Consider the following 22,097-nt stretch of genomic DNA (forward strand, 5'->3'; position numbering starts at 1 on the left):
TCTTCATCATTTGTCAGGCCCTGAACCCTTTAGCACTGAATATTTTTGGGTCTTCTCTCATTTGCACTCCATCTGTTTTCACATGTTTGGACCTATTTTTAAACTAGTGATCAATCTGGCAATAATTTTTTCCACTGATCGATTAGATGTTTGCTCAATAAAATATCAGAAAATGTTTAAAGTCCAAGATGACATCCTCAAATGTCTTGTTTTGTACACATTCAGTTTACTGTCAGAGAGGAGTAAAGAAACCAGAAAATATTTACAATTAAGAAGCAGAAATTAGACTTTTTTATTTCTTTAAAAATGGCTCAAACTGATTAATTGATTATGAAAATAGTTGGCAGATAATTGAATGATCAGTTAATGTGAGAAATAATAATCGAATGTGAGGAAAACTGTCATTTGTTGTGTGTTTTTATTCAGTATCACTCAGGTCTTTTAATACATTAACCTCTGATATTCTGACTTAAGATCATCTGTGACCTCCTGTCTTTCCTCTGCAACTGTATACCATCAAGAGTTGAGGAAAATTATGAATAAATGGCTGTAATTGTGAAGGTAAACACTGAAACGGTGGGGTAACAGCGCCATCTTGTGGAGGGAGGTTTCCTGTCAGCTGATATCAGGAGTGAGTGAGACACTGGCTGTGAGACTGAAGCTGATGTGAATTTTTATTGTCTTGATGTTGACTTTAAAGGTCCTGTATTCATTCAGAGCTGCTGCTGGTGTGTTGTGTGTTGTTACAGTGATTTATAAACTAACAATTACTTCCATTATTGATTAATAAGTCAATCATTTTCTCAAATAAGTGATTAATTAATCCTGTTACAATCTTGTGAATTGAAAAGCAGGTCCAAGCATGTGGAGCGCACAGACGTATGTAGGTGTACTCCACCTGTTGTCACATGCTTGGACCTGCTTTTCAACTAGCAATCAATCTGGCAATAATTTAGTGTAAATATAGTAAGTAATAACAATAAAATAAATATAAACTGCTGTGTGTCTGTGCAGATAAAGACCTGAGTCTCGCTCAGTTGTTTCTCTGGTTGAAGTAGCAGTGACCTTGCTGTGAATAAAACTCTCCAGCTGCTGGAGGCTGACGGATGAACTCGCCGTTAACACTGTCAGAGGAGCAGCTTCCTCCCTACATCCCTCCTCTCCTGAGTCATGATGACACTGTAGCTGTCTCTCATCTGTGGCCCCGCCCACCGGCTCCACCTCCAGATCGAGCGTTTGGGTTTGTCCGCTGCCCGGCCCCTCCCTTCTCCTCCCATTGGTTCCTCCTCCATCACTCCTCTCCGTCCCCTCCCTTCCTCTTCCTCCATCCTGGTCCTGACAGTGTGTGTGTGTGTGTGTGTGTATGTGTGTGTGTGTGTGTGTGTGCGTGTGTGTGTGTGTGTGTGTGTGTGTGTGTGTGTGTGTGAAGTGGTCCAGAGGACGAAGACGGAGATCGCACATGCTTGCTGGCAGGGGAGGGGAGGGGGCTCACGGCTGGACTCCCCTCCTTCCTCGCCTCTTCTTGTGTCTCCTCAGCAGGAGGTGAAGATGTGAGGAGCGCAGAGGACAGGAGGAGCACCTGACTGTCTGCCGGCATGCTGAGGAAACTGGTCTGCAGGCGGATCTGTTCCTGTAAGCTGCAGGGGAGGTTTGAACGGAGGGAAATACTGGAGGTTGTGATCAATGATGAATACAGGAGACAGGAGGTGAATGAGAGGAGGAGGAAGAGGAGGAGGGAGGGTGCTTGGTGTGACGACGGCTGTAAATCCAGGAGGAATGCGTCCGCGGTGTCTTGAATGTAAACACAGCAGCAGGATGATTTCTTGGCCTGCTCGCAGCTGGATTTTAGCTCGGATAATTCCTGACAGGAAGGTCAAGAAGCCGGAGGATCAGGACCGAGTCTGGCTGCTGGAGAGTTTGGCAGAAACTGGGATTTAGTTTTATATTTTGTTCCATTTCAGTTTCCTGATGAGTGAACTTTATGGCTAAAAGACATATGGCTGTACCCGACTCAGGATTTTGTCAGTGGAATCAGATATGGCTGTTCAATATGAAGATTTGACGATTTATTCTTTTTTTTGTCAGTTCAGTGCACCACAATAATCTCATATGTCAGCCTACATGGGCATATTTTACACTGTCCACCCCTGATTATGGGAAATGTAGGATCCAATGGCTAAAAGTCAGCTTCATTTTTGACCTTTTTCATTTAAAAAAAAAAAAAATCTCTTGTAATGCACCAGTCTTAATAGTGCAATACTAAATCACTGCCATTTTGCCTTTATTTGAAAGCTTATATTTGAAGCAGATGGGAGCTGATTTTCTACTTAAAGAACAAAATTAGGGCCGCTTTGATTAATTTTTAATCATTGTTGTGCTCATAAGATCATATAAAAATAATAGTGAAAAATGTCCAACTAGGTGACGTTTTCAAATGTCTAGTTCTGTCCAAAGAACCGTCCAAACACCAAGTATGTTTAGTTTATAATCATATAAAGCAGAGAAAAGCAGAAAATACTCAACTGAAGCAATCAGTTGATTATGAAATTATGGACACTTCATCCAGACACACATGCAGAGCGTGCAGGGCAGCTGATGTTTGCTTGTTGATTTGTTGTTTTGTGCTTGTTTTTGTCACTGACAGGCTCAGATTGACTGTTCTCAGTGTCCATCGATACCCAGTTCACCAGATTTTTTTAAATAAGTTCTCACTAATATAAAAAAATATAGATATATATATAATTCCTCATTGAAATTTTTCCCTGTGCAGTTGTGCATTTGAACTGTGTAATCCTCTGTAGTGATTTGACTCATCAGCTTTCAGGGAGCAGCCGTACGTTGACCTGTTGTGGATATGAGATGACAGTTGAGTTGATAAGTTCATGTTTGAGAACTGAGGCTGTCGAGATTTAATTTAAATTCAACATCTGGATTTTGTGGGTTATTCTTGGTTAGTTTGTCTTGTAAATGATGTTTGTGACGCATGTTGAAATCTGTTATTCTAGCTGAAGGGCATTGAAGAGCAATATGAGTCTCCAGTCTGGTCAGGAATTCTGTGTCGACTTCATGAGTCGCTTTATCTTTAGCTTTTTACAGGCATTGGTGTTTTAAACATTGGAAATAATCCACAGTTTTGACTCATGACCATTTTAATTTGACTAAATAACATCATAAAACCATGAACTCATAAATTGTGATATTAAAAAGGATAAAATGAATATCAATGATGTGCATTAGAGATGTATTTTGCTGAAGATGATGTGGATTTTCTTTTTATGAAATGTTTCATGTGACTTGCATCGATGTTTAGGATCACAGCAGACATCTGATAGTGACACGGCCCTTGATGAGGCTATGATAAGATTAAATTCATTGATCCTCTGAGGGGATCATGATTCAGTATAATGCATAGTAATGCAATAAATATTTTTCAGTACTAATTTTATTAGTATTTTATTAGCGTTAAATGCTTGTACTTGATATTTGAACACACGTGGGTCTTTGAAGGGATTTCCTCCTGAGCTAACGTGCACTTTTCCCCTCCTGTTGTGTTGTGTTGATGTTGACCTCAGGTGACAGGTGTGTTTTCATGTCTCTCACACTCACACAGATATACACGGTGTCACCTTGTGTTGATATTGAGAGTTGTAGCGTCCTGCAAGGAGGAGAAACTGCAACCTGATGGCACATGACTGATGTGTTGGCTCAGTGCCCTGCTGTGTGTGTGTGTGTGTGTGTGTGTGTGTGTGTATGTGTGTGTGTTTGTGTGTTTGTGTGTGTGTGTGTGTGTGTGTGTGTGTGTGTGTATGTGTGTGTGTGTGTGTGTGTGTGTGTGTGTGTGTGAACTTTGAATAATGGAAGAGGATTGATTGCTAGGCGTGCAGATTCCTGCGCTCAGGGGGACTCACGTGGCGCTCGGTTGTCTACCACAGGAGACATTTCCACTGGGTGGAGAGGAAAAAACAGATTGTTATTGTGATACAGAGCAATTAAATTCAGTTCAGGACCTTTTTTAGTCCACATCATATCATATTGAACATATCCATCAGTAAAATGTTCACAAAGAAGCAACTGATTGAACAAATTAAACTGATTAAACCAGGAAACGAGTGTTGAATTCTGGGCTGCAGCTTTTCTTTTGTTTAGATCCTGTAAATGGCTCTTCTGTTGAGTAAATATGGAGTTTGACATAAAATCAGAGCTGAAATAGTTCCAGTTTCTCAATTGTGAGGAGTTGTAGTGTTTCTTTGTGCTGTTTGACAGTGAATATCTTCACATTTTGAACTGTTTTAACTGAATTTTCAGGTCTGGATAAGATCTAGACTCTTTTCTGAAATATTTAATTCAGAATATCTAAAAATGAACAGATACAGATGAACTATATCATGTCAGAATCCTTGTTGAGCTCAACAGACTCAGCAGAGGGACTGAAGGTGTGAGTGTGTCAGAGTCAGAGCTCAACAAACTCAGTTTTGTCTCCTCAGAAAGTCATTTTCTGCAGACTGTGAGTTTAAAATGTGTATTTTGTTCTCCTGTGGTCACTCTGGGCTTTTGACTGGGAACACTGGGGTGATTGTCCAGCTCCTTGTCAGGGCGTTCTGTCTCTGAGCCTCGCGCTCCTTCGCCATCATGAGCTTGTTATGTTGCTGATGCAGGAATGTGAGTTATGTCCTCAACTGAACGTCAGCGAAAAGTTAAAATGCAGAAATGTCAAGAGTCCGCCTGCTTTTTCTCTGTGCTGGTTGAATTTACTGAAGGCTCCTTGTTCAGTCATGTGACCTGAGCGCTCTGTTTCTCTGCTCTGCTCTTCCTCCTCCAGACAAAAACTTTGAGGACGATGACTCGGTGGACGGTGGACGCTCCTCGTCCTCGTCCAAAGGAGCCTCGCTGTCCGGGAGGAAGACGGTGAGCATGGGTTCGTTCCGACGTCCTGCCTCCGCCTCCAGCGCCAAGTCTGCAGGTCAGAGCCGACACCGCCGTCTGACACGTCAACAACTCTTCTGCACACACAAACACTGAGACATTTCATGAGTCTGCACGCTGTGTCTCTTCTCAAATGTGTTGCTTTGTCCACAACCCAGAGACACTCAGTATACACTGAAATGTCATAGAATTTGAATATTTTTTCTGGAGAACAAAAAGTCTCAAAATGATTATGATTATTACAGTAGTGTTCATTTTCATCATGTAAATCCAGTCCATCCTTCAAACTGTTTTTAGTGACATTTTCTCACCTGCTGGTGTCTGCAGGGAGGGATGGATCTGGTGCTGGAGCTGTGGATGAGGAGGACTTCATCCAGGCCTTTGAGGATGTTCCCACAGTGCAGGTATGGAACCCTGTTTATTTCAGATTTTAAATATAAACTTCATTATGTTTCCACAATCTAACCCTTTCTTTTTCTTGTAGATCTACTCCAACAGGGAGGTGGAGGAGGCCATGACGAAGATTCGAGACGTGCTGTCAGACGATAAGAGGGACTGGGAGCTCAGAGTGGCGGCTGTAAGACGTCCTCACCTCTCTGTCGTCTCAGTTTGAGGATCGTTCAGATGAAAATCTCTCTGTTGATCGCTACTTCTTCTCTTTTTCCAGCTGAAGAAGGTGCGTTCGCTGCTGCTGGCTGGCGCAGCAGAGTTCGATGGGTTTCTGCAGCAGCTGCGGCTCATGGAGGCGGCGTTCAAACTGTCTGCCAAGGACCTCCGCTCTCAGGTGGTGAGAGAGGCCTGCATCACTCTGGGGTAAGAACATCTGGAGGTCACAACACAATAAGAGAATATTTCATTTTGAATGAGTTAAACCATTAATGTACCACATTTTGCCATTTGATCTCAACTGCAACAGATATATAACAGACAAATAAACACCTGGCAACATATGCAAAATTTTCTCTGTTCCTGCAACATTATGTGTCTGCAGGACCACATTTTGTCATGATCACACACATAAACTGTCCCAGGTGAAAACAACACCTGCCACACCCTGTTGGAAAAATGCTGATTTGGGGCTGACAGCAGTGACCAGCATTTTAAAGGAACAATCTGATCTTGCTGCTCATGATTGTTCTCTCTGCTGTTCTGTCTCCAGCCACCTGTCTTCGGTGCTCGGCAGCCGGTTCGACCACGCCGCTGAGGCCACCATGCCGATCCTCCTCAACCTGGTCCCCAACAGTGCCAAAGTCATGGCCACCTCCGGCGTGGCCGCCATCCGCCTCATCCTCAGAGTGCGTCACAGCTTTATTTCAGTGATGTCTGTGTTTACAGGGACACTGTGGAAACAGAGAGTCTTCTTCTCTCCTCACTCTAACAAATCACAAGCTCATTGTTCATCTGTCACTTTGTAAATTCCTGCAGCCATGTGGCCTCTGTTATGGGAAATAAAAGCAGCTTCTTGTCCTGATTTAACGGAAATGTTCGCAAGGAAGTTTCATAATGACGTTACAGCTGGAAACATTTCACAAACTAATGTGATTTGATCCTGCAAATCACATTTCATGTCAAAAAGAAAAGAGTCAGTTGTTGTCAGACTGGACAAATGACAGAGGAAAGAAGAAAAGGCAGCAGACTGAACGGTGTGAACTTTATTCTCAGTCTGTCTCAGGCTTTTTAAAGAGAAAATGTTGTGTTTTTGTTGTGTTTTTGACTCCAGTTTGTTGTGTTTTGCAGCACACACACTTCCCTCGTCTCATCCCCATCATCACCAGCAACTGTACCTCCAAATCTGTGGCCGTCAGAAGGTGACACACATGTGCACACACACACACACACACACACACACACACACACACACACGTTTTATTTTCATTCATTTTGTAATATTTTTATATTGTCTATTTTATTTATGCATGTTTAATGTAGTTTATTAATATATTTTTCTTTGAATGCATTTCTTTTCTTTTTATTATTATTTTAGTTATTATTCTTAATTTTCTTTTCTTTATTTATACATATTTTTTATTTTATGAATGCCTGTTTATTTTATTTGATTAATATATTTTAATGTTAATGCTTTTATTTTTATGTTAATTTTTATTTTTGATTCTACCTTTTATTTAATATCAATTTTATTTTTATTTTTTTGTGTATGCATTATGTTGTATTGTGGTCATATTTTTATGATTTTCATGTTTTTTTAATATATATATTTTTTTCTTCTCTCTGCAGGCGCTGCTTTGAGTTCCTGGATCTGCTGCTGCAGGAGTGGCAGACGAGCTCTCTGGAGAGGTGAGGAAACTGACCGACACAAACTCTATTTATGCTGTTCTGATATTCATCAACATTCACTGGAGTGGAGATTTTCATGCTGAAAAAATAACAAAACAAAACAATAAGTAAAATAATACACAGGAATATTTTAAGGTGGAATCAGCAGATATTTGTAATAAAATGAAAATAGTGACAGCAGGCTGTAAATGACTTAAAGCACCAAACGCCACCTTGTCTGGAAACGTGACACCGGCCGGGTCGAGGTCTGTCTCAGCAGTTTCCATGGTGATGCCAGGGGGGATTTCTGTCTGCCTCCAAAAGCCTCATTGTGTTTCCGCCCGGTTGCTTCCTGCCGCCGCCGCCACCAGGGAGAAACCTGAGCTGACCCTCCCGTACCGAGGGAGCTCTCCGGTTCTCATCGATCAGTCAATCAGTGTGTGAGATACAGATTCTGATCCTGTTTGTCTCCCGACTACAAATCAGACTCAGTTTTATTTAGAAAAAGCAGCTTTTAGCATCATGAGCCAAAAAGGAAATTACAAAGAAATAATTTAGACAGAAATACCAATTTTTAAAATTTGAGCTCAATATTTAACTGAAATACCTGTTTGAGAACAGAAATGTCCAAAAGTATCAAGAACTCTGAAATATGTGTAGTACAGTTCATGTTTTATAGAAAAATGTCCTAAAGTGGTGGAAAAAGTCCAAGATGATGTCCTCCAATGTTTTCTTTTGTCCACAACTCAGACATTTAGAGAAATCAGAGAATTTTTTGTTTTTTATTAAAAGAAACTAAACAACTCAAACCAATGAATTCATTATCCAAATACAGATATTGATCATTTCTTTTTAGAAAAAGTAAAAGATCATTAGATCTTGGTAAATCACATGACACATTGCAGACATTAATAACAAATTTGTCCCTCCAGAATTTTGCTTTTTTTGTGATTATTGAGCCTAAAATGTCTCATTTCACAGCAGCTTTTTCATGTTGTGATTTTTTTAGACATTTTTTGCAGTGAAATTTCTGGATTCTGCAGAATTGATCAGCCCATCCTTATTTTTTATGTCATCTCGACTTTAAACAAGATGTAGACTGGGATTATTTTATTTAATTTGATTGTATTTTCATCTGTATTTGGACCCAGGTTTTAATCTGCATTTATACAATCACAGCAGCACCATCTTGTTTCTCTCCCTCGCAGACATGGAACAGTTTTAATGGAGACTATAAAGAAAGGGGTCCATGATGCAGACGCTGAGGCTCGCTCTGTGGCCAGGAAGTAAGATGCACCCATCTATAGTTTCAGTTTATTCACTGTTTATCGTAGCTGCAGCTGATGATTATTTTTCTGGTCGTCCTGCTCACTGTCGCAGGTGTTACTGGGGTTTCCATGGTCACTTCCGTCGGGAGGCGGAGCAGCTCTTCCAGGGCCTGGAGTCGTCCTATCAGAAAGCTTTGCAGGCTCACCTGAGGAGCGGAGACAGCCTGATGTCGCTGCCCGCCTCCGACCGCTCCTCCTCGTCCTCTCAGGAGAGCCTCAAGTGAGACACTTCCTCCTCTCTGACTGACCGATTTATCGATCTGTCAATTTTTAATCTGTCCCCTTTTAAGTTTAAGAAAGAGCAGTTTTCCCATGTTTTTCTGTTAAATGAAAGACACAGAAATTTCATCCACTAAAAGTGTTTGTGTTTTACCTCTGACAGGCTCAGACTGTTCTTTAAAGTGTCTGATAAACTAACCAGACTCCATTTACAACACGCTAATTTTAACATCTTCATTGAGACTCAACACAACTTTGGTTGAAATAAATCCTTAATTCACAGAGTTGGATGTTATAATAACTGAATGCTGATTGTTGATGATGATAAATTATCTACACATGACTGATCATAAAATAAGATTTAATGACTCTCAGGTTTCCTCTTTCTTTCCTTCCCATGTCTTTGTGTCGGTTCTTCTCTTCATGTTAATATATTCTCTCTGTCTGAGTGCAGCATTGATCTTTGTGCCATTTATGTCTCGTTAAAAAGCTGCGTATTGATGTTTCTGTGTCACATTATTCTGCAGCAGTGTGACGGAGGAAAGCTAATGGACGGAAACACATCAGTGACAAAGACAATAAATACATTAAATATTTCTATTTAATGTTTGTGTAATGTATTTCTATTTATAGAAATAGAAAAAAGCTGCTTCATATTTTTGTTTTAATGGATATCTCACATTGAAGTGGTGCTGATTATTTATACTCCACATATCTTAAGTTATTAACTAAATTTGAGTTGTTTTCTTTTGTTTCTCTGTTATTTTTGTCTCCACAGTCGACCCCTGTCAGTAAAAACCACCCTTGGAAGCAGCACAACAAGATGTAAGGACACTTTGTTCTTTACTTTAGTACCTCATACAACCACACTTAAAATATTTTGCACTGTCCCTTTAAGTGCAGCTCATAATAGGAAGAAAAGGAGCAGTTAGACCGCTGTGGTCTTTTATTTTGATCTTTTCTGTCTGATCTCTTCCAGCCAAAGCCTCCCACACCAGGACGCCTGCTGCGGTCTCCTCTCCGGGCTCCCTGCAGCGCTCTCGCAGTGACGTGGACGTCAACGCCGCGGCCACTGCCACCGCCCGCACCAGGATGCCCGCCGTGGCCTCTGCGGTGTCGGCGGCGGCGGCTTCGCCCTTCAGCTCAGCCTCGGCTCTTCCTCCTGGATCCTACGCTTCTCTGGGTGAGGAGGACCAAGTTGTCATTTTTTTATAATTTATAACACCAATTCCAAAAAGTTGGGACGCTGTCTTTGTGCTGTTCTCAACTGAATGTAGGTCAAAAAATGTTTGCAAATCATTGCAATCTGTCCTTATTTACATTTCATGCAACTTTTTTGGAACTGGGGTCGTATATGTTGGACACATAATGCAGCTTTTTCTGTAACACTGTAGAAGCTCTTCTGTCTCTGCAAGACATTTATGGCTTTTCGTCAAGTAACAAAATATTCTGAGACACTCTCACAGTCTCAGTCAGACTTGCTGTATCCCAACTGTCCCCTCACCCACTCACCTCTTTGTCAACCATATCTGAAGCTTAACCTCTTGACCCCCCGACCCTTGTTGTGTCTCTCCCGGGCTCACCCACCCGTCAGACGGCTCGTGGTCTGTTAACGCAGACGGTAAGCTGTGTGTGTGTCTCCGTATGTGGACAGGGGAATGATGCTGTCTGTTTGACCCCCCTCATCAGTACTGTAATGGTGCTCATCATCTGTGATGGAACTGTTTATGCATGGACTGTCTGCGCATGGTGTACTGTAACTCCTCTGATACACTCAGAAAAAACTGTCAGTCTGTGTCGTAGTGTTGGCTGTGCAGGTGAGTCAAGTTCACAACAGTCTGGAGAAACTGAACCTTTTCTTTTATTGCTGATCCTCAACATAGAAACATGAAAGTCTCCTGTATTATTTACTGATGTGATAGATTTGTTAGGCCTGTCACAATTATTACATAATATCCTGATTGTGATTATTTAAACTAACTGCAATTATTTTGCTTAATCATTAGAATCATTTCCGTTCACCTGTGTAAAAACTAGATCTGGCTGAACATAAATGTTATAAAGTTTTCCTTCATTTGAGGTTTCACTGATGTTCTTTGAAGGGATAGTGAGAAAATATCAATATCAGTCTAAGTGGACACCATCACCACTTTACCTTGTTGCTAGGCAGACTTTTCTCACAGGAAACCACTGTTATATAAGCCAAATATCACTCTGTACAAACCAACCAAACTCACAGACTACAGGAGTCGTTCTACTGCTGCCTCTATCTGTGAGTTAGTTTGTGTTATTATGTGACTTTGGTGAATCTAAACTATCCTAAAAAAATTAAAAGTGAGCGTCCTCCTGTAGTTCGGTTATAAAATCAGTGGATGGAGCTTCTCTCTCAAGGCTGCAGCTGCTGTCCAGCGTCACCTGCGCTGCACCTCTGTGCTCCTTTAGGCTGTGAAATAAGGATTTACCTGGACCAAACCAGAGTCGGTGGTTGTTGGGTCAGTGGAAAGATGAACCAAGACGTCCTGGGTGACTTTTATTTAGTTTCTGTAGACTTTGACGATGATGCAAAAAGGATTCTGGTGACTTTATTGAGCTCAATAAATCATCTGTTTCTGATTAAGCCAAACGTCTCTTCCCGTTTAAAAAAATGTGTGTTTTTGTAGCTTTTATCTGATTTATTCTGTAATTGTGATGCTCACTAACTGACAAAGGAAAAAAAAATGCTTGACTGTAAGAATCTCAGGAAGTGTTTGAAACACGATGTTCTGCTGAACAAAAACAAAATAAACATAGGCAACCCTCTGAATTTAAGAAAAAGTCAGCTCAATTTACCCTTTGATGTGTTTTTGATTTATTGATCCAGATCGTGGATTTTCAAGAGAGAACGTCTTTATATCTTCACTTGTCTTCACAGAGAAATTGAGCTCCACACAGCCCTTAATAAAAAAAAAGTGCTTGTTTTTTGTTATTGAATCTTTTTTATGAAAAATGAGTCTTATGATTAAGTGTCATTCCTGTCTTTCATCTCTCACTATTCCGTTTCATCTCTCTTGTCACGTTTCCTCCTTATGACCTTCAGTTTTAATTTCACTCTGTTTCTGCATGACAGAAGTGTAGAAAAATGTCAGCTTCAGAGCTGCAGTCCTCACATTCAGTGTTTTAACTCTGCTGTGAGTATAAAGATGCTCCATCTCACTCTCGCTCTGTCTCTGTTTCTGTGTCCTCTGTGTCTCCAGGTCGAGTCCGGACCAGGAGGACGAGTGCAGGAAACGGTCCGTCAGTGACAGACAGCCGGGGGAGAAGCCGAGGAAAAGTCGTCTCTCAGTCTCAACGTGAGTCACTTCTTCTACTGTAATTTTACCAGAATATACTTTTTCTAACTCCTTAGAGGTCCAGTGTGTCAGATTTAGGAGGATTTATTGCCAGAAATTGGGTATAATATTCATAAGTATGTTTTTAATATTAAATTAGAATTTAATTAAATTTTAAAATCTTTGTTTCAGCCGGCAGTAGGTCAGGTTCTCCTGGACGGCTCCTGAGTTCCACCTACGGCAGGATCCCGAGGCCAACCATGGGCACCGCTGCCGCCGCCGCTGCCAACAGCACCTCCACCAGCCTGACCGACAAGAGCCGACCCCGAGGTCATCGCAGCCAGGGCTGCAGCCGAGAGACCAGCCCCACCAGATCAGGCTCGGGTAAGGAGGCTGTCCAACCACGGCCAAAGATATTTCATAATAAGAATCAAAAAACATAAGAAAAATGTTGGGGTGCTCAGGAAATAGAAGTAAAAAAAAAATTAAAATAGAAACTGCTTCCAGACAGTAAAAGTAAAGGTTTAGGAGAAACTAAATACCTGAGAAGTGAGTTAAAAGTTTGATTTGTTCAGTCCAGACGACTGCAGTATTCCTCCTGGTTCCTTCTCCTCACACTAATCCTGTAGCTGCAGCCTCCTTCAGTCTTCTCCTCCTTCTCTCTTGCCTGACTAACCTTCTCTGCAGAGCTTCAGGTGTGTCAGTGTCCGGTTCAGTGTGCTACGAGCTAAAATCTACCCCTGCACTGCTGTCTGTCTGTCTGTCTGTCTGTCCGTCCGTCTGTCTGTCTGCCTGCCTGCCTGCCTGCCTGCCTGCCTGCCGCACTCCTCCTCCAGCCCGCAGCCGAATCCCCCGGCCGAGCATGAGTCAGGGCTGCAGCCGCGAAACCAGTCGCGAGAGCAGCCGCGACACCAGCCCCGCCAGGGGTTTCTCCCCCCTGGGTGAGTATGGTACTGACGACCCACCACCCTCAGAAAAAACAAAACAACAAACCTTTCTTTTTTCGTTCTTTCTAACCAGCTAGCAAACAATAAAACATTTTTTATTTTGAGGTAGCTAGCAAACAATATGACATTTTCCCCTACTTTTTAGATAGCTAACAGTAAAACCTTTTCACTTTGTTTTTAGGTTACTAGCAAACAAAGCAAAGTTTTGTTCAGGAATAAAGAGCAGCTGATCCAACCCAGTGGTTGCACTCAAAAATGATTTCCTCTTTTGTCACTTGGACACAAAAACATGAGAAAATAGAGTCCAGGTTGAAGAATACACTAGTTATCCTGTAAGGTTTGTCTGTGTAGATCACTGTTTTTCCTGTCTAATCCTCTGCATGCTCTGTATTTAAATGTCTCCTCTGTTGGACTGATCTAATTAAATATGTACAAAGACATAAAGACTGCAGCTGAGGCAGAAATAGTTTGTTCCTGTCAGTTTATCAGTCTTCATATCTGTGGTTTCTTCTGGTCTCCTCTAACTTTACGTCCTCCTCCAGCCACCCGTCGACACTCCCGCTCCACCAGCGCCCTGTCCTCTGCAGAGTGCTACTCAGGTGACCACAGAGGTCGTCTCAGGAGGCAGATTTCCTCAGTCAGCCAGAGAAAATAAAACGTGTCTGTGTCCGTATCACAGTTATCTGTCTGACTGAGTGATCCTGCCAACTGAAGCCTCACCCTGCATGGCCACAGTCCACCTCTCAGCTGAGTCTCCAGTGGACACAGTGGGAAATAATCTGTAGCTTTTCACTTTATCTGAGCTTCAGAGCGATGGCTCATTACCTGCCAAATTATCATCTAATTTTTCTGATTATTCCGACAGAACATGAATGCAGCATTAATGTTCATAGTTTCCCACTTTGTTTCACGTGAAGCAGCTCATTGGCCCACAGGGGGCGACACTAAACATCAGCCTGATTACACGTTTCTGTTAAAGTTTTATGATCAATAGATACAGAAATTCAGTGGTTTTAAATTTGTGAAAACAGAATTTTGCTTTGACCAAAGTAGTTTATTTTCTTGCAGGAAAGTTTTATTTTGCAGCTTCATGATGATCATTTTAATGCAACGTGATTAGGGCTGCACAATATGATAAAAAAAAATGTAGTATTAATATTTTGACAGATATTGCTATTGCAAGTGTTGTCTTACAACAAAAAAAGATTTTTAGGTCTTCATATAATAATCTTTATAATAATGCTTGTCACATTGTTCCTTAAAAATCACAGCGTTTTGATTAATTTTGATTAATTGTGCAGCCCTAAATATGACAGACTTGTTTTTGTCATTTTGATTAAACAATATTGATTCACTTGACATCTTTTTGTACTTTCATGGTATGTTTTTCATTTTATAATTTCTCTTGCTGGCTGCTCACTGCTTTGATTTGTTGCATTAGCAAAAAAAAAAAAAAGCTGTCTGATATTTGCTTTGGGTTGGGTCTGGTGCACAGGTTATGAAGAGAAATCATCCAAATCTAAATGAATGTGTTTCTGGTTACAGAAAAAAAACCCCAAAAAAAAACCTAACCCCCAACCTAAACTATAAAATTAGAAAATCCACCATAAGCAGTTAAGACACTGCTCACTGCTAAATTTCATTTTATTTTATTTATTTATTCCATTTGAAATGCCTCATCATGATGACTCTGTCCTCTGGACCTGCTGATGTGTGTCTGACCGTCTCTTTTCCAGACCGTCTGTCTCATCAGGCCCGGATCTCGGCCTCTGTCAACGCCATGAGGATCCTAAACACCGGCACCGACGTGGAGGCTGCTGTCGCCGATGCTCTGGTAAGAAACTGGAAGAGGGACAAAACTCTGTAAGAACATGAAATAAAAACTGAGGATTAGTTGATGTTTTGAGCTCTCACAGACCTGCAGTAACGTCCTCTGTCCTCTCTCTTCCTGGACTTTATATATTTCAGCTCTTAGGAGACTCGAGGAGTAAGGTACAAAGAATCTCATGTGACACAGAGCTGAGCCGTCTTGTCACTGCATGAAAAGCACAATGCATTCAACTACACATGCATTAAACTGCAGGAGCATTAAACTACAGATGCATGATACAGATGTTCTCCAGCTCGTTTTGGCCGATTGTTGATATCTGCATGTTTGTTTTTTTCCATCTGAAGTCAGAGAACATGAAGTCTCCTGTAGTAGACTTAACTTATTGTTATGCCAACTCTTATTGTGAAGGCCCAGTGGCAGATACAGACATAAAATATAGTCCTTTTCAAAATAAAATACAAAGCTGTTTAACTGTTCAGTTCACAGGGCAAAATAAGAAAATTACAGTTTCCATTAACATTTTGCTGACACTAACTCCTTCTGTGAAGATTCTGCTCTCCATGTAAAGTTAATATACATTAAACTGAAACTGTGGCCACAACAAAAAGAGATACTTCACACCAGAATTGAAATTTTAAAGGCTGCAGTGTTGTTGTCAGATGATTTGGTGCAGTAAATATATGAGTGTATACTGGTATCATCATTTTATAGACAATATTGAGCATCAAATAACCTCGTCCATCTCATCATCAGAAACTTGCATGACTCTGACTGTAGCTGCATGGCAGATCTTCTCACAGCTGTAGATTTCGACTGCTTCAGTAGATCCAGATGTTTTCTGTTCTCTCCTATCTGTAAACGCTCTCATGTCTTTTCTGGCTCAGCGGAGGCCGGTGCGGCGACGTTTCGAGTCTCCGGGAATGTACTCGGACGACGACGCCAACAGCGACGCCTCCAGCGCCTGCTCAGAGCGCTCATACAGCTCGCGCAATGGTGGCATGGCGCCGCACTACCTGCGCCAGACAGAGGACGTGGCCGAGGTGCTGAACCACTGCGCCAGCGCCAACTGGTCCGAGAGGAAGGAAGGGCTGCTGGGACTGCAGAACCTGCTCAAGAGCCAGAGGATGCTGAGGTAGAGGATTTTTAAACCTGTGAATGAACAGAAACATTTTGATTTTTACCAAGAATTTCAAAGTACAGAAGTGCCAGTTGAGTTGTGCTTTATCTCGGATAAATGAGCTGCTTGTTTTCTCCGTCAGTCGTGTGGAGCTGAAGAGGCTTTGTGAGATCTTCACCCGGATGTTTGCAGACCCTCACAGCAAGGTGAGAGTCAGCTGAGCTTCTGTAACACACAGCATCATCGTGTTTCTCCTGAAAATATCACCTGTGTGGAGAACAACCGAGAATACACTCACCTTAAAAGGTATATTCAGTCATTTTTCAACCTGGACTCTATTTTTCCTCCTGTTTTTGTGTCTGAGTGACTAATGGGACAATTTTTAAACGTTCACTAAAAGTGCTTGTTTTGCTGCTGACAGGCTCAGATTGTTACTTTTACTTTTAGAAGTCAAGCTAGAAATTATTACATAAATAACATAAACTTACATAAATAAACTTGGATTTACTGAACAGAGATGAGTTTTTAATTGTGCAGCAGAGCTCTGCTTAATTTTAAACCTGGATTTACTCATTTTCTTAGATTAGATTAATACTTGTTGTGCAGCCCCGTCCTAGAATCTGAACAATCTGAGCCTGTCAGGCAGAACAAGCACTTTAGTGGACGCACTTTGAAAAGGCAAAATTGTCCCCAAGGATCAGGTTTTACAGCCTCGACACTGAACCAGTTTCAAAAGTTGTTTTCCTCTGAGACACAAAAACATGAGGAACAAAGAGTCCAGGTTGAAAAATACTGACATTACCCTTTAAGAGCTGCTGTTCCCCACAGACATGAAGCACCCAGGTAGAGAGGTGACAGCAGGTGGTGAACGTTGAGATTTACTGCAGCTGGAGGTCAAAGTTGCTCACATGTCAGAACTAACTGCAGGTCAAACTAACAGTCTGTGTGTGTTTTCTTGTTGCATGCCTCGTCGCTGCTCGCTGTGGACTCTAACAAACACCAGAGAGTAAGTGTTTACTCACCATACTGACCACAGTCAGCTGACCTGTCTGACTGCAGCAGCCACTCTGTGTTCTCAACATGTTCTCACAGCAAGGAATCTGACTTGCTCCTCGTCTCTCAGGTGTTCAGCATGTTCCTGGAGACTCTGGTGGACTTCATCACGCTGCACAGGGACGACCTGCAGGACTGGCTCTTCGTCCTGCTCACTCAGCTGCTGAAGAAGATGGGGGCCGACCTGCTGGGCTCCGTCCAGGCCAAAGTCCAGAAGGCCCTGGACGTCACCAGGTATCTGGGATCAAAACTTCAAATACAGAAATAAAACAAAAACTTCAAAGCATATTTGTACAGGCTCCCTGCAGATCTTTAAAAAGTCTTAAAACACTTTGGTTCCCAAGGAGAACCTGCTATTTTTCGGTTTCAGCTGGGAACTTTTAGGGTTCAGAAGCAGTTTATTTTTGGTTTGAAATGTTCAGAACAGTTAAAAGTTAGGTGTGTAAACCAGAACAGGGTCGGTTCCATGTTGGTGGAAAATGAATTATTCCACAAATGTTCTTTCTGGTTCTCTGCAGAGAGTCGTTCCCATACGAGCAGCAGTTCAACATCCTGATGCGTTTCATCGTGGATCAGACGCAGACGCCCAACCTGAAGGTGAAGGTCGCCATCCTGCGCTACATCGAGGCGCTGGCCCGCCAGATGGACCCGGCCGACTTTGTCAACTCCAGCGAGACACGCCTCGCCGTCTCCCGCATCATCACCTGGACCACCGAGCCCAAGAGCTCCGACGTCCGCAAGGTAGGGGGGCGGGACGGGGCGGCGTGGAGCTTCACTGCCGCCGCCAACTTCTCTCAGCTTTCTTTTTCACTTCTTTTATATTTTCATTTGTTGTGTTTCAGTTTCATTTTTTTGTTTTCACGTCTTTTTTTTCCGCCATTTCTCGTCCACCACACCCCCAGACCCTTCATAACTGGGCAGGGGAGGATTTCTCAGGCCGACCCAGCACCGTGGCCTCTCTGCCTGGAGAGGGCAACCTGGAGGAGAGGTGCAAGCAGGTAGAATCTCCACCCAACAGCATGAGCAGAGTGAATAACCTCCTCTAACCCAGAAACACTCGGGGAGACCAGGTCTGCAGACCTGGACGTCTGTTCACACTCCGAGTCACTGAGTGGATGTGACGGCTTTTCAGCACTAACTGCTCTGAAATCAAGCTACAGGATCATAAAGGGACAGTTCAGATTATTTGATCTAGGGTTCTATGATGCGCTCATCCATAGTCAGTAAGTAAGTGTAAGTTATGTTTAGAATATTTTCACCTCTTTACCTTCCTGTGAGACAGACTTTACAGACAGGAAACCACCGTTATATAAGACAAATATCACTTTCTCCAAACCAACCAAAGTCCATTCATAAAACCAGTAATTTTACCTCACAGAACACAGCAGTTGCTGGTCTACTGCTGCCTCCATCTGTTAGTTTGTTGTAGCATTATAGCATGACAGAAACAAATGAACAGATTTTCACTAGAATCACAAATTTTGACTGTAGTTTGGTGGATGAAAACAGGATGTTGCCATCTAGAAAAACAGATTAAAAATTGCCAACATTTTGAATGTGGGTTGGTTGGTTTGGAGAGAGTGATTTTTGCTTTATGTAGCCGGCGGTTTCCCATCAGAAAAGTCTGACAGGAAGTTGCTCGTCCAAACTGAAGGCATGTTGACCTCAATCTCCTGTAGGTTAAACACTGACTATGGATAAGTACCTCATACAACCACAATAATCCAAACTATCTCTTTAAATTCAGGACGATGGACAGTAGATGTTTCAGTCGACTCAACTTTTAATCTAATCTACAGAATGTGCATGAGTTTCTGGAGATGCTTAAGTTTTAACTCTGAGACTAACGGAGTCAACTGAACTAAACATAAACATGAGGACCAACTTTCTGCATTAATTTTTGCAGTTTGCCTTTAACTTTTATCTCTAAACCTCTAAATTTTAAGTTATTTCAAAAAGAAACTGCTCTTTCCAGCTTGTGGTTAAGTTTTTTTGAATGTTTTGACTGAACATGCTGCACGTTCACCGCAACAAATACACTTCTTATCGTATCAGTTACTCTCATTAGTTGAACTTTCTTTCTCTTGTTTTATTAATATTCCTAAAATGAGAGTTTGTATTTGAAATCAAGATTAAAGCTCCAGTTGTAAGATTTATTTCTCCAGTGAATGTCGAGTGATTTTAATTTTAAAGGTCTGGCTGAGTTTTTGTGCAGAGACATTCGTGTCACAGAATTTCACCATTTAAGTGAACATACAGTTTGATTTCTGTGAAACAACAAGTTTATTAAAGCAGATGTGATGGTTCAGTTGGTTATACGTAGTAACCAGTGACTGGCGGTGTATTCGGTGTATTCGTCCTCCGCACAGAAGCTGCTCCTGTAATGATCCAGTGGATAATCTGACGTCTGGAATGATGAGTTTGTATATAGAAGTTTGCAGATGTCCGGCTCAGAGCGGCAACTCCTGACAGCAGCAGAGAGCAGAAAAACTTTTAAAGTGACCTCTGTGTGTGTGTGTCTCTCTCTCTCTCTGTGTGTGTGTGTGTGTGTGTGTGTGTGTGTGTGTGTCTCTCTCTCTCTGTGTGTGTGTGTGTGTGTGTGTGTGTGCGCAGGCGGCCCAGGTGGTGCTCATTGCCCTCTTCGAGCTGAACACTCCAGAGTTCACCATGCTGCTCGGCGCTCTGCCCAAAACCTTCCAGGACGGAACCACCAAGCTGCTGCACAACCACCTGAGGAACGCCAGCGCCAACAGCTGCGTCGGCATGGTAACACACGAGACTGCTGCAGATGAAGCTCCCTAAAACTAAAACAGTTTCTGTCAATAGTCTGTATTTAAGGCCTCAGAGTCTCTTTTTATATTTTCTAAAATCAAGATTGATATTTCCAGTTTCCTTATGAAATCTCTTTTTGTATTATTGAAATGATCATTTCTGCTTGCAGCAGAGTGAAAAATATTCTTACAGATCCTGATTTTATTTATTTTTCTTTTTGCCGTACAGGAGTTGATCGAAACAATAAGTTGACAATTAGTCTGAGAATTAAATTAATTAAATGTTTGATCTTCTCTGTTTTATATCTTTGTAAACTGAATATCTTTGTGTTTTAGATTAATTTTAGACATTTGTCTTATTTTTTCACTCTGTTCTGACATTTTTGACCATGAGAAAATGGATAAATTAAGAAAAAATAATAGTCAGATTAATAGATAATAAAAAATAATGGTAAGTCGCAGCCCTGCAATGGAAAAGTAAATCAAAATTCATTTTCTGATCATAAGAAATGATTTCAGTTCAGAGGTCACCTCCTGATGTTTTTGTTGCACCTTTTGGGTCTAAAGCCAGTTGTGTGTTTTTGTGAATTTGCAGGCGTCTCCCAGTAACTCGTCGGGTCGGACGCCTCCGCGGCAGCCCAGCAGCCGCAGCAGCCCGCTGACCTCACCCACCAACTGCTCCCATGGGGGACTTTCTCCCAGGTAACACCTCCCACTGCAAGACTGCATCATCAACCCACCGTCACAGTCACAGTACTGACTGCTGTCGTCATGGAAACATATTACAAACCAATGATTAAACATCCTTTAATGCTGCTCTTCATATCAGAACTTTAAACTCATTTCCATCAAAATCACAATTCCACAATCATCTCAAGCAGAAATAAAGTTTCACCTGTTCTGTATCAGACGTTTTTACCTTAAAACAAATAATGACGATATGATCACGCAGCGAACAAGGAGGTGAAAATGAAATGAAAATTCAAGTCGCAGATTTGATTAAAACATCTGATTTATTACAATCAGCACCAGGAGTGGCACTGAAGCAAAGTAAAGAAGTAATAAAATTTCATTTCACTTTTTTTATTTCCTCAAAGAGTGACCGGGGCCTTTATTTACATCAGCTGCAGAGGAAACAGGCTCAGTCTGTTCAGTATGATTAGTATTATTTAATAAACTTTTTTATTTTCTGCACTAATCCAAAACCAGAGCGATGCTAACTTCAGAGTTTGACAACAAAAATACGTTGTCCCTGCAGCACTTTATAGTTTAAAAAATGTATTATTGACTTGTTTACATATGCACAGAAGAAGAAGTGAAGATGCTTCATGTTTTTGCTTGAAATTGATGTTGATGCTAATAATCTCAGTGGTAACGGATCAGAGGTTTACCAGCATGTTACTGGTTCCAGTTCTCCACCCGCTTGTACTAACACTGACTGAGAACGGTGCTTCTCTTTATTTATTTCCCACTTCTTTTCTCACATCTCTATCTTCTCTCTCTCTCTCTCTCTCTCCGGGCTGCTCTCCTCCTCTTCCTCCCCTCTTCTCCCTCCCCCTCCTCTTCCTCCCCGGCTGCTCGCAGTCGGCTGTGGGGTTGGAGCGCAGACGGGCTCTCCAAGTTCCCTCCTCCACCCTTCCCCTCCCCTCTTCCTCCACCCGCTGCCCACTCCTCCCACAAGGCAGTGCGGCGAGCTTACTCACCCAGGTAACCCCACCCCTGTTTTCCTCTTCTTCCTCCTCCTTTTCCTCTTCCTCTTCTTCCTCCTCCCTGGGGGGTTTCACAGTAGAGCTGAGTGATATGACCTAAAATCTAATTAATTATTTCTTTGATGATAAATAAATATAATATACTCTGTCTCCTGTTAAAGGGATAGTTCAGATTATTTGAAGTGTGGTTGTATGAGGTAATCAGTGCGTTACCTGCAGTAAAGTAGGTCAGTTTAAGTGTATGCTGTGTATATAATTTGAACTACCTTTTTAAAATAGAAACAGTATAAAAAAGGTTGACAGTTTCCTCCAGATCGTCTCTCAGCTGTTTCTCTTGTCCTGTGAAACCCCTGAAACTCACTAACAGTCTCATCTGTCGTCACTTCTGCTCGGCTGCAGCAATTCGTGACTCAAATTGTCCTTCACCGTCCATTCGTTTGGTTTCTGTTTCCACTTTGCTTCGGAAGGTGAGAAAATGTGTCATCGCTGTCTCTGTGCTCAACTCGCCTGTCTGTCTCTTCCTGCGTCAGTCTGTCAACATGCACAGCTACGCACGTGCACGGCACCGCAACGCGTCGCGGTGCACAGAGGAAGTGGACCGCAGACTCCACAGTGCG

At 42.0% G+C, this 22,097-nt stretch overlaps 1 protein-coding gene across 1 annotated transcript in view; it reads left to right on the top strand.

Moving 5' to 3' along the window:
• The window catches only part of LOC146304977 (CLIP-associating protein 1-B-like), a 39,676-nt gene that overhangs the window by 13,902 nt on the left and 3,677 nt on the right, over positions 1-22,097 (top strand). Inside the window, exons 9-33 of the mRNA XM_084713728.1 lie at positions 4,820-4,960; positions 5,251-5,327; positions 5,408-5,500; positions 5,591-5,736; positions 6,083-6,218; positions 6,661-6,731; positions 7,159-7,218; positions 8,406-8,483; positions 8,578-8,745; positions 9,523-9,569; positions 9,724-9,927; positions 11,978-12,073; positions 12,245-12,436; positions 12,889-12,993; positions 13,542-13,598; positions 14,736-14,833; positions 14,968-14,991; positions 15,715-15,962; positions 16,090-16,153; positions 17,071-17,234; positions 17,519-17,741; positions 17,903-17,998; positions 19,614-19,766; positions 20,367-20,473; positions 21,356-21,478. Of these exons, the coding sequence (XP_084569854.1) occupies positions 4,820-4,960; positions 5,251-5,327; positions 5,408-5,500; positions 5,591-5,736; positions 6,083-6,218; positions 6,661-6,731; positions 7,159-7,218; positions 8,406-8,483; positions 8,578-8,745; positions 9,523-9,569; positions 9,724-9,927; positions 11,978-12,073; positions 12,245-12,436; positions 12,889-12,993; positions 13,542-13,598; positions 14,736-14,833; positions 14,968-14,991; positions 15,715-15,962; positions 16,090-16,153; positions 17,071-17,234; positions 17,519-17,741; positions 17,903-17,998; positions 19,614-19,766; positions 20,367-20,473; positions 21,356-21,478 (2,971 nt within the window). The remainder of the gene's footprint in view (positions 1-4,819; positions 4,961-5,250; positions 5,328-5,407; positions 5,501-5,590; positions 5,737-6,082; positions 6,219-6,660; positions 6,732-7,158; positions 7,219-8,405; positions 8,484-8,577; positions 8,746-9,522; positions 9,570-9,723; positions 9,928-11,977; positions 12,074-12,244; positions 12,437-12,888; positions 12,994-13,541; positions 13,599-14,735; positions 14,834-14,967; positions 14,992-15,714; positions 15,963-16,089; positions 16,154-17,070; positions 17,235-17,518; positions 17,742-17,902; positions 17,999-19,613; positions 19,767-20,366; positions 20,474-21,355; positions 21,479-22,097) is intronic.

The sequence above is a fragment of the Lutjanus erythropterus genome, chromosome 24 (genome assembly GCF_056507025.1).
Source record: "Lutjanus erythropterus isolate fLutEry1 chromosome 24, fLutEry1.hap2, whole genome shotgun sequence".
Taxonomy (NCBI): domain Eukaryota; kingdom Metazoa; phylum Chordata; class Actinopteri; order Lutjaniformes; family Lutjanidae; genus Lutjanus; species Lutjanus erythropterus.